General features: G+C 34.7%; 1 protein-coding gene, 1 long non-coding RNA gene and 2 other non-coding genes across 4 annotated transcripts; 3 read left to right on the forward strand and 1 right to left on the reverse strand.

The window, feature by feature from the left end:
• Positions 1–1845: 1845 nt before the first annotated feature.
• On the reverse strand, positions 1846–3417 carry LOC122279991 (probable DEAD-box ATP-dependent RNA helicase 48). Its single transcript, XM_043090927.1, has one exon. It carries the CDS (start codon positions 3243–3245, stop codon positions 2241–2243), a length of 1005 nt encoding a protein of 334 aa, XP_042946861.1. The 5' UTR covers positions 3246–3417; the 3' UTR covers positions 1846–2240.
• A 3038-nt stretch (positions 3418–6455) lies between these two features.
• TRNAA-AGC lies at positions 6456–6528 on the forward strand. Its single transcript has one exon. It is a non-coding gene; the product is annotated as a tRNA-Ala (tRNA).
• A 75-nt stretch (positions 6529–6603) lies between these two features.
• TRNAS-AGA lies at positions 6604–6685 on the forward strand. Its single transcript has one exon. It is a non-coding gene; the product is annotated as a tRNA-Ser (tRNA).
• Positions 6686–9298: 2613 nt separating this feature from the next.
• LOC122279732 lies at positions 9299–10013 on the forward strand. The gene is made up of 2 exons (XR_006229660.1): positions 9299–9698; positions 9794–10013. It is a non-coding gene; the product is annotated as an uncharacterized LOC122279732 (long non-coding RNA).
• The last annotated feature ends 6161 nt before the right edge of the window (positions 10014–16174 follow it).

Below are 16174 nucleotides of genomic sequence, written 5' to 3' on the forward strand. Positions count from 1 at the left end.
TAGTTTTTAAAATGACATTCAAATATAGATGGATGATGCACCATCATCACATCAGGATAAAAGTTGGATAAGAGTGGTATACGGAATTTTCCTTTTCACATATCCAGAATGTACCATTTTTGCATAAATAATCCCACTGCTACTCTCCACAGTGATTGTGAGAGCAGTAATGCTAGCTCTCCCACCACTGAAAGTCGTGGTAGCACTGAAAATAACAGGAGCAGCTCTCCATAGTACGAGCAGCAGTGATAGCGTAATTAGCCACTAATGTCATGGCCCTGGACTACCAGAGCCAGCCCAATTATTAACAGCATCTGTTGTTAGAACCATATGATCAAAGACAAAGCAAGCCACCCCTCTTATATTGTCATTATCCAATAAACTATTTGGGATCTTAATCCAATCGATGAGGTAATGAGACCTTGGTTTAGCAATCAGACACATATTCTAACTTGTAAATTTAATTCCTATAGCGGTCTTAGCAAACAAAATATCAAATCATAAAAGAACTCCAGCATTAGATACAAAAACAGTAGGCTAAAGAAATTGATAACCAGCTTTTACTAGTTGGCTCATTCATTTGCTATGCATCAGAGCATCTCAATCTATTTCAGAAAAAAATAAATAAATAAATTAAAAAAAAAAAAAAAAAAAAAAAAAAAAAAGCAGGAAAAAAAAAACACCAAGCCTTCCAAGTATATGTCAAGTACAAAGACAACATACGCAATCCCTACTCACAGGAAAAGACAATTTCTTATCTGCAAATCAAAGGTTAAGTGAGGTAAGCCTAACCCGCAAACATTACTCAAGTGAGTGGAATTAAAGATGAGTGCTACTGTAAATGGAAAATGGAAACCACTACGATGGGTTCAGTGGGTTGAAGAAGATGAGTGCAACACCCCACTAAACCTCTCGTGCATGAAGACTTGAAAGATGTGGAGGTCAGGAGCTTATAGCAATTATGAAGGTTGACAATGTTGTCAAATGGAAACGTAATGAACATCTTATAGTGTTAAGACACACGATTTCCATTAGTCAAAATGCCATAAGGGAATTGGGTACAAGATGGGTCAAGGAGACACTGTGATATACACAACATGTCAAAGAAATTAGACGAGTCACCTTTTTAAATTGGAGAATGAGTTCCATGAAGATAAGGATTATTACGCATCAATCAAGATTGGGAGGACCATGCATGTTTATGCGAAAATGTAGCTATACTCGAGACAGCTCGTGCCAATATTGGCACTATCTATAATTTGACTTTGCAGCGAATTTCAAGAATGCAATACAATGATGGTACTTAAATAGGGAACCCCCTGTACCTCTAAGAATCATATGTTCAGTTTTACACAGTATGTTTCTGCACGTGGATGCAACATGTATATGACTATAGAAGTATACCAATAAGAAAAATTGTAACAGCAGTAGGTTTGCATCTTTCGAATAATACCTTGTCAATGAGTACATAAAAATAATCAATTTTGTACATCATGTAATAAGGCGGTACTTATGTCCATTCAAAAAAAACATGGTGACATCACATATGATACATTTCAAATTATGTCCTTTCCAGAAAGATAGAACTTTTTTGTTTAATCTTGTGTCTTCTAAATTACACTGAGATTGCCACTCACTCGTCAATGTACGTAGTTGAGCCTCAATCATACAGAACTTAATAACTTAGAGCAATCTGAATTCAACATGGTACTTATCTACTTTTCTAAGTAAAACTAAATGATAGAAGTATGGAAAGAAACCCCAACCCATGTAACAGAAATGCAAAGAATTAATTTTAAGGTCCTGCTTTTTCTTGTTTATCGTACCATTAGAAGTATCTACACATTGATTTCAAAGGCACTGTGTGGCACTTATTAATATAGATGAACATTGATCGATTAAGTGACATTAAGTTCAGGAAAGAGGGTAACATATTCTCTCAAAGGAGCTAAATTTTCATTCAACAATGCCAGCATAGAACCACTAAAGCCTTAATTTACAACCTAGTCGCCAGAAGTGAGAGTATAATATATATGTACGCACATACATTAGAGACTTTAGCTCTTTGCCTGATCATTCACCTCATGATCACTGCACTTGCATAAACTTGATGATGGCATATCACCGAACAACTCCATAGAATCTTCCAGCAGAGACCATCTTCCTCACAAAAACTCCAATTCTTCACTATCGAAATCATGGCTGCTGAATTAAAAAATGGCTCAATTTCAATTACACCCTTAACGGCCATTCTTCGGTTGGAACTTGAATCTTCCATCTTCTTGCAAACTCATATCATAAACATCAGAGTGGGAATCATTCAACTCATATCCACGCTTAATGGAACCCTTCCCTCTCTGTTTCCTATCAAAGCCTACTTGTCCATAATTCAACCCACTCGAACCATTCGAACCCGCACTCGCAAACCTCCTATTCTCATTCTTCCTTAATTTCCCATTACTTGTCTTCCCCTTTCCGCTATTCACCCCCGATGCTTCCAAATTACTTTTCCGATAATAACCCTTCGTTTCCGAGCCATCTAAGTCCTGGCCCTCCCATTCACTAGAAGACGCCCCTGTCGATTTCCTCACAGTACTTCTCCTGTTACTCTTAAACGCATTTTTTTGTTCTCCCACTGCCCCGCCATTTCCAGAATCCGATCGCAAACCCTCCTCAACACCGTTTAATTCATCAAACCCAGCATTTCTTCGATAGGGTTTAATACTGTGAACAACCCCTTTTGGGAAAAACCTGGCCGAGGGTAGGTCATCTACGGTATTGAACAATTGGGGGCCGTCCCTCTCGGTCCACAAGTCAAAACCGCCAGGCCTCTGGAACCTGTCGGCCAAGACTTTCACTTGCTCGTCTGCGTCGACGGATAACAAGTTAGGGGCCCTCTCGACGACCTCCCAGGGCCTCTCGAGGTCAGACACGGCTGCCTTGAGTTCGGCTCGCTTGCGCATCTCGTAAATCTGGCGCTCGCGGCAGAGGCGGGCCTTGAGGAGCTGCTTGGATTTCTTAGCCTGCATTCGCTTCCACTGCCACTTGGAGACGCCGCCCGGGTAGGTCCTAGGCCCTCCTCCCATCCGAATCGTCGTCGTTTTGGTTGTGATGAATTGGTTTTGGAGCAAAGGGTACGAGAGTTTCGGGCGGAAGAATATGAGGGTCGGACCGGTCAAAGCCTTAGAGAATGAGAGCTGTTGCGGGAGGGTCTGGATTGAGAGAGAGTTTTGGAGAATTGACATTGTGATTTTGCTCAAGTTTTGGGTTTTGCAGGAAATCTTGGAACAAAGGTTGTTCAGGAGTTTGCGAGTAAAAGCATAGACTGACCGGAGTCGGTGTGTGGTTTGTGAATCTGAAAGAAACAAACATTATCTTCAACGTTTGCGACTGTAGACCGATGATGCTGTTGGGTTTAATGGGTTTGGTTCAACAGCTTAGGACATGCTTGGACCTAATGAAATATTGGGCTAAAGTGATCCCCCACTTTTAAGTGGATTGTTTTCCTCTCCCATTAATTTGTGGGCTCCTACAATTACAAAAAATCCTTTGTTTACGTTGTGGTTTGTGAGTCTTTAGAAATTATGTTTGGCTTGAGAAAATTTATATTTAAATTTGTAAAAGCAATGGAGAGCATTGAAAACATGTTTACAGAGAATTTTTTCTTGGCATGATTTTTTAGGATTTTGTGAATTTTCATTTTTATTTTTACCTTTACCTTTCAAGTTTGAACCTGTACAATTATATTCATACAAAATGAAAAACTTAAATTTGTATATAACCAAAAGAGAAATGTTTACCTCTTTGTCAAATGACGGAGAGAAAAGTGAAAATTACGTTTGTCACAATGATAGAGCACACCTTTGATAATTACGTCATTCTGCCTGAGCTAGGAGGGCTCTCAAAGAGAACAAATAGAAAGTGAAATTCCATTAAATTTCTTCATTTTTCATTTTAATCAATCTTATAAAGTACATATTAATACAATTGGGCACATTGTCTACTTGTTTCTTCCTTGTTTTTGATTGTGTGGCACAATAAATATTTCTTGGTCCATATTTCTCCATCCTCTCATAAGATATCTCCAATTTCTCCTTGGGGGATCGAGTTTTTGCATCAGCCCCATCATCAAAAAATAAAAAATAAAATTCTTTTAATTATTGTCTAGTGATTGATACCCACATATAAATAAGATATATCCAAAACACCTACAAACACATGTTGCGAATGTTGCTTAAGCTACTTTATTCTAGGTAGGGAGTTAGTATATATTTGAGATTGCAGTGAGAAATATAGTTTATAACTTTATGACTTATACCTTATAACTGAAGTAATAAGTTTTACTAATAAAAAATTATTTACTGTTTGATGGAACTTTTTAAGAATATTTAAATACTTTTTAAAACTTCTACCGCAACGCCAAACAAGCCCTTAATAGAATAATCGAGAATTAATATGAAGATTGTGCATGCAACTATGGTTCTAATAATCTTTTACTTGAGGGGAAATTACATTTTACCCCATTGAATTAAGATGGATGGGATCTTGGACAACTGAATGGATAGGACCATGTAAAGGGGAATTCCAAACAGTCCACAATACAAGAGTATGGGCTCTACTTTTAATGCACTCGTCCAATGCATATACCTCCCAAGTCCAACATCTTACCCTCAAAGATCAAAAGCATCTTCAACATCCTTAAAATGTGTCAATTTCTTATCCTTTGCTTCATCTTTTTTTAAATATAGTGTTAGATACACAGCTAGGGTGTGTAAAGTGTAAACACCACGCTGGCCTTTGGAACAAAATAATATCCGTTATAAATAAATAAGTGAGTTTTTATATATAAATTCTACTTTTTTTTAAATGGTGTGCACAAAACTTGCATGTCAATATGTCTTTTATAGATCATTTTGCTTCCCAAATACTTTTGTTGGTATAGCCATAGCTAGTGACGAGGCTATTAGGACTTTGATAATGGATCTTACAGGTAAAAGGCCACCAAGACCCTAGTTTAGTCTTCTTCTCTCTCCCTCTTATCGATTTTTCTGTATTCTTCTTTTCATTTCTTCTTCTTCTTCTCTGATCTCTTCTTCTTTGGTTCAAAACCGTGTAGTGGTTTCTGGTGTGAGGAAGATACACACAATCATGGGTTTTTTGTGCAAATAAACGCACTAGTATCTAGCTTGATAAATGTGTTTGATGCAAGGTCTCTGTTGTTGCTTCTAAAGTCTAGATCTACAATGGCTGTGCAGCATTACAGATTTAGATCTATGAGTTTCATCTCGTTTATGTGTTTATTGTATTTGCTACTTCTTTACTCGTTCAGTCGGTATAAGTGGGTTAGGAGTGGTGGAGGAGACAAGGGCGAGTTGTGAGACTACCACCCTGCCTAGGTAGAGGTGATGGGTAAAGACAAACAGGAGTCGCAACCCAAATCACAATAAAATAGAGCTATTTGTGGTAATTGTATGTATGGATTTTGTCATGTTTGTGACAATCATATGATAAAAATATATTTGCAAGCTTATTTATTGGCACACTCAATATACCTTTGATGTATTTTCTGTTGTGGTAGCCTTCTATAACAACTACTGTAAAATATATATATATATATATATATATATATATGTTTGCAAACGTCATTACTGACGCACCAAGCTTAGGCATCAGCTTACATAAAAACATAGTGGTACTTTGACCTTTTTATGAATATAATACAACATGATTTCCATTACTTCTTGTTGATATATCCGATTATGCTTCGTCTTGTTTAATAATAAATAAACTCTAATATAAACTTTGTACATATCCTCCTCATGAATCAACTTGAAAGTAGGACTCTAATATAAATTAGTTGAATAGGATAAGATATTTGACCAAACCAAAACACTTTCATGTTTTATGAACATTAATTGAACGTATTGTAATTTCATAGCTTATGTATTATACGGATCACGTGGGTTACGTGATTGACACGAAATTGACACAATTATTTTAAAAGAACTAATATTTACGATTATAGAATACGTAAGTGCTGCGCATTTATTTTTAAAAAAATAAATAAATATAAGAGATACATAAAAAAATTAATTTCTTAATAGTAAACTTCACACTTTTTAAAAAGAAATGTCTGTTGCTTGCATAATCTTTGATTGTATCTATTATTACTCTTGTTTTAATTATACCTAATTGTATCAACTTAATTTTTTGAGTATGCTAGATACAGACATAGACTTTGTAAGTGTCGCACACTATTTTTTTTTTTTAAAAAAAGTAGAGTCTATCATTAAAAAATTAATTTTTTTATATAAATATTATATTTATTTACTTCTTCAAAAATAGTATACGACATTTGCATACTCAATGACTGCAAAATATTATTTATCTAATTTTTTTTTCTTGTGATGTAACTTTGTTGTTCTTAGCATAGATACAGATCATACTTGATACCTGGGGATGTAGCTCAGATGGTAGAGCGCTCGCTTAGCATGCGAGAGGTACGGGGATCGATACCCCGCATCTCCACTGTCGCTTTTTCCGTTATTTCTTTCTTTTGTTCTGACAAATAAAAAAATAGTAGTAGAGGAGCAGTAGTCACAGGTGGGCGTGCCGGAGTGGTTATCGGGCATGACTAGAAATCATGTGGGCTCTGCCCGCGCAGGTTCGAATCCTGCCGCTCACGGTTTTCTATTTTATTTTGTTTCTATTATTGTTGTTCTATGGGGTCAGTACGACAAGTATACAAATGATGTCACTCAGGTACCAATTCAAACATGTTGAATACATGATAATGTAATTAATCTGGCAAGCAAACAAGCACAGGTATTGATTGACATCAAGCCAGATAGGATAAGGATTTCTTGATATATAGATATGGATTGTGTTAGCGTCATATTTTTCTTTTAAATAAGTGTGGGAATTATTTTTAAAAAATTATATTTTTTACGTAATTCTCATATTTATTTCTTTTTTTAATTAGTTTGCAAAAATATCATTAATTTTTTATTGACAAATTAGACTACCTATATTGTTACTTTGAGCACTGTTAAATTTTCTACTTTTGGAGTGATCAATGATAATGTCATATATATTAATTAATATAACATATTCAGAAATTAATCGGCCGATATGAGCTCTTGCAAATTGTGCAATATTTTTTTAAGAATAGGGTTAGTGGTTATTTTTTTATTTTAAATAAGTTATTTTTATTATTAAAAAATTAATTTTTTATATATATAAGTCTCATCTTTATTTATTTTTTATAAAAAAATTATACGACACTTACATACTCTATAATTATAAATATCATTTTTTATATCTTTTACTCGTGTCTCACGAGTTCTAACAATTTGAAGATGTGAAAAACGAACTTGTAGAATCATATGCGAGTTTTCCAACACAACCAAGTCTGTCTTCATCCGATGTTGAAATTAAAAGTTGTGATTATTTTATTTCGACTAAGGGCTTCTTAAAACATTTAGATTATCTAGAATATCTATGTAAATAATAATGAAATAATTTATAAATAATAGTTAAATAATTTGAATTAAAATATTTTATTAAATTTTTTAAAAAAAATAAAGAGAAATAATTAAATAAAAATATTATAAACTTAAAAATTATTTGAATATAATTTTTTAATATTATTTATATTTTAAAATTTTAAATAGCTGAATTATATTTTATATTTTATTGGGAGGTTTAGTTCTATATCCATACCAGCCCTTAGTATGCGAGGTTTAAGAAATTTGTTATCTTGCAATATTTCTTACATTTTGGACCCAACTCAACCCAATTTGGCAATTTGGTCAAATTAAAGTACAAGACGCTAATAGTACATTTTTACATACACGCACGTTTTGGCAAACAAAGATTCAAGCTTCTATATTATATATACATCGGAAAGCAATACTCCAACCTATAAAAGCAATACCACCCTTATAAATATTCTTAGAGAATGCTTCATCCATGATCGATATTCATTCAAATATAGCTATCAATATTTATATATATATAAAAGATTCTAGATTTTGTTGATCAGAATGATGCCTGCGTTTACCCGTAATCTTTATTGTTCCAACTACTCTTAGGAATTTGGAAATTTTGGATTTCAACGAATCATTAATATTTAAGGCTGTTTTTGAAATCAGAAAGCTGATTCGTGCTAGACATGACTATGACACGCACACCATTAAAGCTGGAAATTAAATTTCCTGCAATACATACTTACATTCCGGCGGCCATTTCCATGCATGTGATCAAGTGTGAACTACTCCCATTCAAAAGAATCTAAAGTCTCGGATGTCTGCATTTGTCGGTATGCATGTCGACGTTCATGCAGCTTCTTATAAAGCAGGTTACTAAAGTTTAATTTAAAAAAGACTTTCTAGAAGTTACATAGTAAGTTTTTATAGCCTCTACCTTACCAATTAAAAACCAGGACACGTTGGACCGTTGGGATTTTCCCCAAAGGTCTGAGTTTGGTTTACATCTTGTTAAAATTTCCTTGGACAATTTTGTTCAAAAGTGAATGAACAAAATCGAAATATTGATAAAAATAACTTGTATTTTCACATGAGCATTCATTTTTCAAACGCGATGTAATAAGCCTGGATAGAGAGAAGCTTTTATCTCGTTTCATTTCAATATTTCAACATTACAAATATATAAGAAAAATTCTACTCATTATCTTCATATTACACATTATACATAATTTTTTAATTTTTTTTTTCTCTTATCACATATATAGTGTATAGATCATAAGTAAAAGAACTCAATTACTTTACAAGGAATAAAACCAAAAAAATAAAAAAAAATAAAAGTGTGGCATGTGGTAGTGTGTGGAATGATGAGTATGTAACAAAGTTTCAAATGTAGATTATTTTTAATTTCAAGTTTTTAATTTTTTATTTAATCATTACCGAATTATTACAATTTTTTGAAACTTCTAAACAGAAAAAAAAAATCAATATTTTCAAATCTCAAAATAAAAATTATATTAAAAAATTATATATATTCTAATAATATTTAACTTTATAATATTATTATCTAATTTTTTTTCTTATTTTTCAAAACCCCACAAAATATATTAATTCAAATAATTTTTAACTCTTCTCAACTCAATTATATCAATAATAATATTTAAAAATTATTTCAACTCATCTTATTTTCTAAATCATTATAAAATTTTACCCACTTTAGTGTAGGTGTAGCTAGGAAGTTTCCGACAGATATATAACCTCCCCCAGAAGAGGCCGCACCGCCTACGAGTCCTTTCCTTCTTAGTCAACCAGTACTTCTAGATGGATATATGGAACTAAAAACAAAAAACAGAAAAAAGCGTCAGTCTTCTGCCTTCTAGATTATTATAATTATCTTTCCAGTTTTTCCAATTAAACTAATCCGTCGCCATCATCATCATCCTCTAATAATGCAATAGGATGCTTCAAAGAAACTCCTATTAATTGCCAGCCTTTATGATCCTGCTGGCCCAGTTTCTTACAATATTGCTGGTCTTTTGTGAGCCTCTTTAATTGGTTTAGCTCCTCTGATCTTCAAAACGATGTATCATTTGAGAACGCCGCCTAAGCAGCTGCTGCTTGTGCTGTTGCTTATACTGATTGTTTCAACGTCCCAGATGCAATTACCAGGAGGAGTTGCAGAAGCAAGGCCTATTTCCTCAATACCTCAACAAAGTAAGAATTGCCGCCCAACTCGATCGATCTTTTTACTTTTTTTTTTGTAGATTTTATTAGTTGGGATTAAACTTGTATGTAATCGATCATCACAGGATACTCAAAGATTTTCTCGACGCTAGGAATTGTTTGCAAGTGTTGTGATGGAGACAAGGGTGAATGCACAAGTACACGGACCGAGTCCTGCTCTAACCTCCAATGTTTTCCCTGGAAACTAAACTAGCTACTCACTGCATGTGGTTTTTGTTTTCTCTGGGTTTCTGTACATATATTTACTGATTGATATATATAAACCGGGTTGATCCCATTATGCCATTTCAGTTCTGATCTTATTAATAGTTCAGTCACAGTTCCAACGCATGCGGTGAATTTGAATAGCAAAACAAACCTGGCAATATTGAAGTTGATGTTGTTGCTCTTCAAATAGATAGTAGCCATATAAACAAAGAAAGAAGAGTTGTTTGCGAGAACCAGCTGTGATGAACGTCGCCGGGCCGATACGGCTGGTTGCGGGAACCGCAAGGTTCTCTGAAACGACGTTCCCTTTGCAAAGTAAAGTAGACCTTTCGATAAAAAAATTGGAAAAATATAATTGCAAGCACAATTGTATATTAATTTGTGTATTAATATGATGTGATCGGTCAAAAAGTAAATTTTATTGAAAATAATATTAATTTAAATTTTAAATATAAATAAATCAATATGATTAAGTAAATTTTATTAAAAATAATATTAATTTAAATTTTAAATATAAATAAATCAATATAATTAAGATGTGACTAAAATGTGACTGTATTTATATGTAACAAAATTCAAATAAAATTAGAGAGCGAGAGCACATGGCGGCATCCTCTGCGGGCTGGCCTCAATGTCCATTTTTATTGTTTTCGTTGTGCCTAACGATGCATATGACCCATCCTAGAAAAGAGGCCAGAGTCCAGACAGTAACTATTGGTCCATTTTGGAATTCGGATGTTCGACGTCAGCTATTACGTGGCTTTCAGAAAATTCATGTTTTATTGTAAAATAACATTGTAAAATTGTATGACCACCTTAAGCTAGCCGTCAAATGTACAGTGCATAGTGCCAGCATAGTACTGCATAGTAACTGACATAGTAAATGGCCGACATCGCACAGTGTGCATAGTGCCAGCATAGTACTGCATAGTAACTGGCATAGTAAATGGCCGACATCGCACAGTGCGCATAGTACCAGCATAGTACTGCATAGTAACCGGCATAGTAAATGGACGACATCGCACAGTGCATAGTGCCAGCATAGTACTGCATAGTAAATATGCACAGTGCCAGCATAGTACTGCATAGTAACTTGCATAGTTCCCTTTGTACGCCTATATATATCGTTGAATTCTTTAAGAAATTTATAAGTTTCATAACTTCTCTGAGTTCTATCTCTCTCTCTCTCTCTCTCTCTCCTTTCGATAGTATTATAACACGTTATCAGCACGAGAGTTCTGACGATCTTGAAGCTAATAGTCCTCTACTTCAAGTAAGTCTTTCAATATATTTTTTTATAGTTTTCAAAATGAATATGAAATATTAAACATACTTATGTTCTTGATTTATATATGTAGAAAATGTCAAATCTTACAAAATTGGAATTCGTTGCTCTTGACATTTCTGGGAAAAATTATTTATCTTGGATCCTTGATGCTGAGATCCATCTGGATGCAATGAACCTGGGAGATACAATTAAAGAAGGAAATCAAGGGTCCCTGCAGGACCGTGCTAAGGCAATGATTTTCCTTCGGCACCATCTTCATGAAGAATTAAAAACTGAGTATCTAACGGTGAAAAATCCACTTATTTTGTGGAATGATTTAAGGGAGAGATATGAACACCAGAAAACTGTAATCCTCCCAAAAGCTCGTCATGATTGGATGCACCTGAGGTTGCAAGACTTCAAGAGTGTTAGTGAGTATAACTCTGCACTCTTTAAAATTAGCTCGCTATTGAAATTATGTGGTGAAAAAGTCACTGATGATGACTTGTTAGAGAAGACATATACTACTTTTCATGCCTCGAATGTGCTCCTGCAGCAGCAGTATCGAGAGCGAAAGTTCAAGAAATATTCTGAACTTATATCTTGTCTTCTATTAGCTGAGCAAAATAATGAGCTTTTATTAAGAAATCACCAGTCACGTCCTACTGGTTCTATATCATTCCCTGAAGTGAATGGTACTAGATTTACATCATTCCCAGAAGCAAATGGTACATCTTTTCAAAGAAAAAGAGGACGTGGACGTGGTAAGAAAAACTATAGAAGTGGAGGTCCTAGAAGTGACCACACTAAAAGGAAAAATAATAGATATACACCGTACCACCAGAAGTGGTTCAACTCAGAAAAGGGCAAAGGTCCTCAAAATAAATTTGTAAAGAAATATGAAGATGAATGCCATAGATGTGGTATGACTGGACATTGGTCTCGTACCTGTCGTACAGCTAAACACTTGGTTGACTTATACCAATCTTCCATAAAAGAAAAAACAAAGAAATTTGAAACAAATTTTGCTGAACCATCATATGCTTTAAATTCTATAGATGGAGAAGATATTACAAGTTTTGATGTTTCTGATTTCTTTGAGGATTCTAGTGGTAGAGTTGATCATGGAAGTGTTCATTTTTAATTAATGTATTTCCTTTATATTATTGTAAAATATTTTTATTCTGTAATGTTTTTTTTTAGTAATGAAAGTTTTATATATTTTGTAGAATCATGAGTCTTATTGATGAACTTTCTATCTCCGAGATGAATAATAAAGATGTATGTCTGGCTGACAGTGCTACAACTCACACAATTCTTAAGGATAAAAAATATTTTCAAAATCTAACATTGAGTAAAGCCTATGTTCATACCATCTCCGGTTCATCGAATCTAATTGAAGGCTCCGGAAGAGCTTATATTGTGTTGCCTAATGGCACCAAATTTTGCATTGATGATGCTCTATTTTCTTCACAATCCAGAAGAAATTTATTAAGTTTTAAAGATATACGTCGTAATGGTTGTCATATTGAAACCATTAACGAAGACGATAAAGAGCATCTTCTCATTACTAAAATAATTTCGAGCCAGAAGCTCGTATTAGAAAAACTGCCTGCCCTCTCATCTGGATTGTATTATACAAAAATGAAAACAATTGAATCACATGTTGTAATGCACCAGAAGTGCATTGATTCCAAAATATTTATGACTTGGCATGATCGCCTTGGACATCCGGGATCAATAATGATGAGACGAATAATTGATAATTCGTATGGGCATCCCCTAAAGAATCAGAAGATTATCTTACCCAATGAATATTCATGCTCTGCATGTTCTCAAGGTAAATTGATTATCAAACCATCTATCTCAAAGGTTGGTTTTGAATCTCCATCATTTTTACAAAGGATTCATGGAGATATATGTGGGCCTATTCAACCATCAAGTGGACCGTTCAGATATTTTATGGTTTTAATTGATGCATCAAGTCGATGGTCACATGTTTGTTTACTTTCCACTAGAAATGCTGCATTTGCTAAACTTCTTGCACAAATAATTAAGCTACGAGCACAATTCCCTGACTATCCAATTAAAACTATTTGATTGGATAATGCAGGAGAATTTACATCTCAAGCTTTTGATAATTATTGCATGTCAATAGGAATAGATGTTGAACATCCAGTTGCCCACACACATACTCAAAATGGTTTAGCTGAATCATTGATTAAAAGGCTTCAGCTAATCGCTAGACCTTTACTCATGAAATCAAATCTTCCTATTTCTGCTTGGGGACATGCTATAATTCATGCAGCATCATTAATTCGAGTTAGACCATCAGCATATCACAAATATTCACCATTACAGCTTGCATTTGGTCAGCAACCAAATATTTCTCATCTTCGTACTTTTGGATGTACTGTATATGTTCCAATTGCACCTCCACAACGTACAAAAATGGGCCCTCAACGTAGACTTGGGATATATGTTGGGTTTGATTCTCCATCTATTATCAGATACCTTGAGCCTCTTACAGGGGATATGTTTAAGGCACGTTTTGAGGATTGTCATTTTGACGAATCCATTTTTCCAACAATGGGTAGTGAGAAGTCGGTGCCTGAAGCACGACAAACATTGTGTAATGAGAAGTCGGTGCCTGAAGCACGACAAGAAATTACTTGGGAAAATAAAGCTCTTTCCCAATTTGATCCTCGTACAAAAGAATGTAATCTAGAGGTTCAAAAGATTATTCATTTGCAAAGTGTTGCAAACCAATTACCGGATGCATTTACTGACACTAAAGGTGTGGTAAAATCATATATTCCTGCTGTTAATGTTCCAGCAACAATTGCAGTCCCTGAAGGACAAGTTGCCAAAATAGCAATAGGCGAGTCTAAGATACGCCTGAAGCGTGGACGGCCTATTGGTGCTAAGGACAAAATTCCTCGAAAGAGGAAAATACAAAATGAATTTGGTACTCCTGAAGAGTCCATACCAACACAGGCCATAAGAGTAATTGATGCTCATGAAGAGAGTAAATCTCCTGAGAAAGAACCTCCTGAAGAGGTATTTCATGAAATGTCTTCCCTTGAAGAGGGACAGGTACCTGAAAATAACGAGATCTCGATACATTTCATGAATACAGGAGAAATTTTGAATAGAAATAAAACTGTTATCGACAACATATTCTCATATAAAATGGCTCTTGACATTACCAGAAGTAATGAAGAAATTGAGCCAAGAACTGTCGAAGAATGTCGACGTAGAGATGACTGGCCAAAATGGAAATCAGCTATTGAAGCTGAATTAAACTCGCTAGCAAAGCGAGAGGTCTTTGGACCAATTATACAAACACCAAAGGGTGTAATACCCGTTGGATATAAATGGGTATTTATACGTAAACGTAATGAAAGTAATGAAATTGTGCGATATAAAGCCCGACTTGTTGCACAAGGTTTCCTGCAGAAACCGGGGATTGATTATGAGGAAACATACTCTCCTGTTATGGATGCAATCACATTCAGATATTTGATTAGTTTGGTAGTTATAAAAAGATTGGATATGCAGTTGATGGATGTGGTCACCGCATATTTATATGGATCATTAGATCATGACATATATATGAAAATCCCTGAAGGATATAAAATGCCTGAAGCTTCTAATCTGAGTACATCCAGAAGTATGTATTCTATTAAGCTTCAAAGATCTTTATATGGGTTAAAACAATCCGGACGCATGTGGTATAAACGCCTTAGCGAATATCTATTGAAAGAAGGATTTGAGAATAATCCAATATGCCCATGTGTTTTTATTAAGAAATCAGACTCCGGATTTGTTATTATTGCGGTTTATGTTGATGATCTAAATCTTATTGGAACTCCTGAAGAGATCAGAAGAACTGCTACATATTTAAAGAATGAATTTGAAATGAAAGATCTTGGCAAAACGAAATTTTGTCTCGGCCTGCAGCTCGAGCATTTGCCAAATGGAATTCTCATTCATCAATCAAATTATACAGAGAAAGTCTTGAAACACTTTTACATGGACAAAGCTCATCCCCTGAGTACTCCAATGGTTGTTCGATCACTTGATGTGCAGAAGGATCCATTTCGTCCTTGTGAAGACAATGAAGAAATTCTTGGTTCTGAAATACCTTATCTCAGTGCAATTGGAGCCCTGATGTATCTTGCAAATTGCACTCGGCCTGATATTGCATTTTCAGTTAATTTACTTGCAAGATATAGTTCCGCACCAACTCGAAGACATTGGAATGACATTAAACATATCCTTCGATACCTTCGAGGTACGGTTGATATGGGATTATTTTATCAATATGGTTCAAGTCCACAATTAGTTGGATATGCAGATGCAGGTTATCTTTCAGATCCACACAGAGGTAGATCTCAGACTGGATATGTATTTACTTATGGAAATTCTGCTATATCATGGAGATCTGTCAAACAAACACTATCTGCTACATCTTCAAATCACTCAGAGATCATTGCAATTCATGAAACAAGTCGAGAATGCATTTGGCTAAGATCAATGATCCAACATATTCAAGAAAAGTGTGGTCTTCCAGTGATTAATGATAGTCCAACAACTTTATACGAAGATAATGCTGCTTGTATTGCTCAAATTAGAGGAGGATATATCAAAGGTGATAGAACCAAACATATTTCACCTAAATTCTTTTATACTCATGAACTTCAAGAAAAAGGTGAAATTAAAGTCAAGCAGATACGATCAAGCAATAATCTGGCAGATTTATTCACAAAAGCATTACCAACTGCAACATTTAAGAAGATTGTGCAGAACATTGGAATGCGGAGACTTGAAGACCTTTTATCATGCACTTTTCAGGGGGAGTAACGTCTTGAAGACTTATGCTGATTGTACTCTTTTTCCTTCGCTAAGGTTTTATCCCACTGGGTTTTCCTTCGCAAGGTTTTAATGAGGCAATCTTAAAGCATTTTAC

The sequence above is a fragment of the Carya illinoinensis genome, chromosome 10 (assembly GCF_018687715.1).
Source record: "Carya illinoinensis cultivar Pawnee chromosome 10, C.illinoinensisPawnee_v1, whole genome shotgun sequence".
In the NCBI taxonomy this organism is placed as follows: Eukaryota; Viridiplantae; Streptophyta; class Magnoliopsida; order Fagales; family Juglandaceae; genus Carya; species Carya illinoinensis.

Excerpts from the sequence above, each read along its gene's own strand:
- LOC122279991 (XM_043090927.1), bottom strand. The coding sequence starts at position 3,245 with ATGTCAATTCTCCAAAACTCTCTCTCAATCCAGACCCTCCCGCAACAG.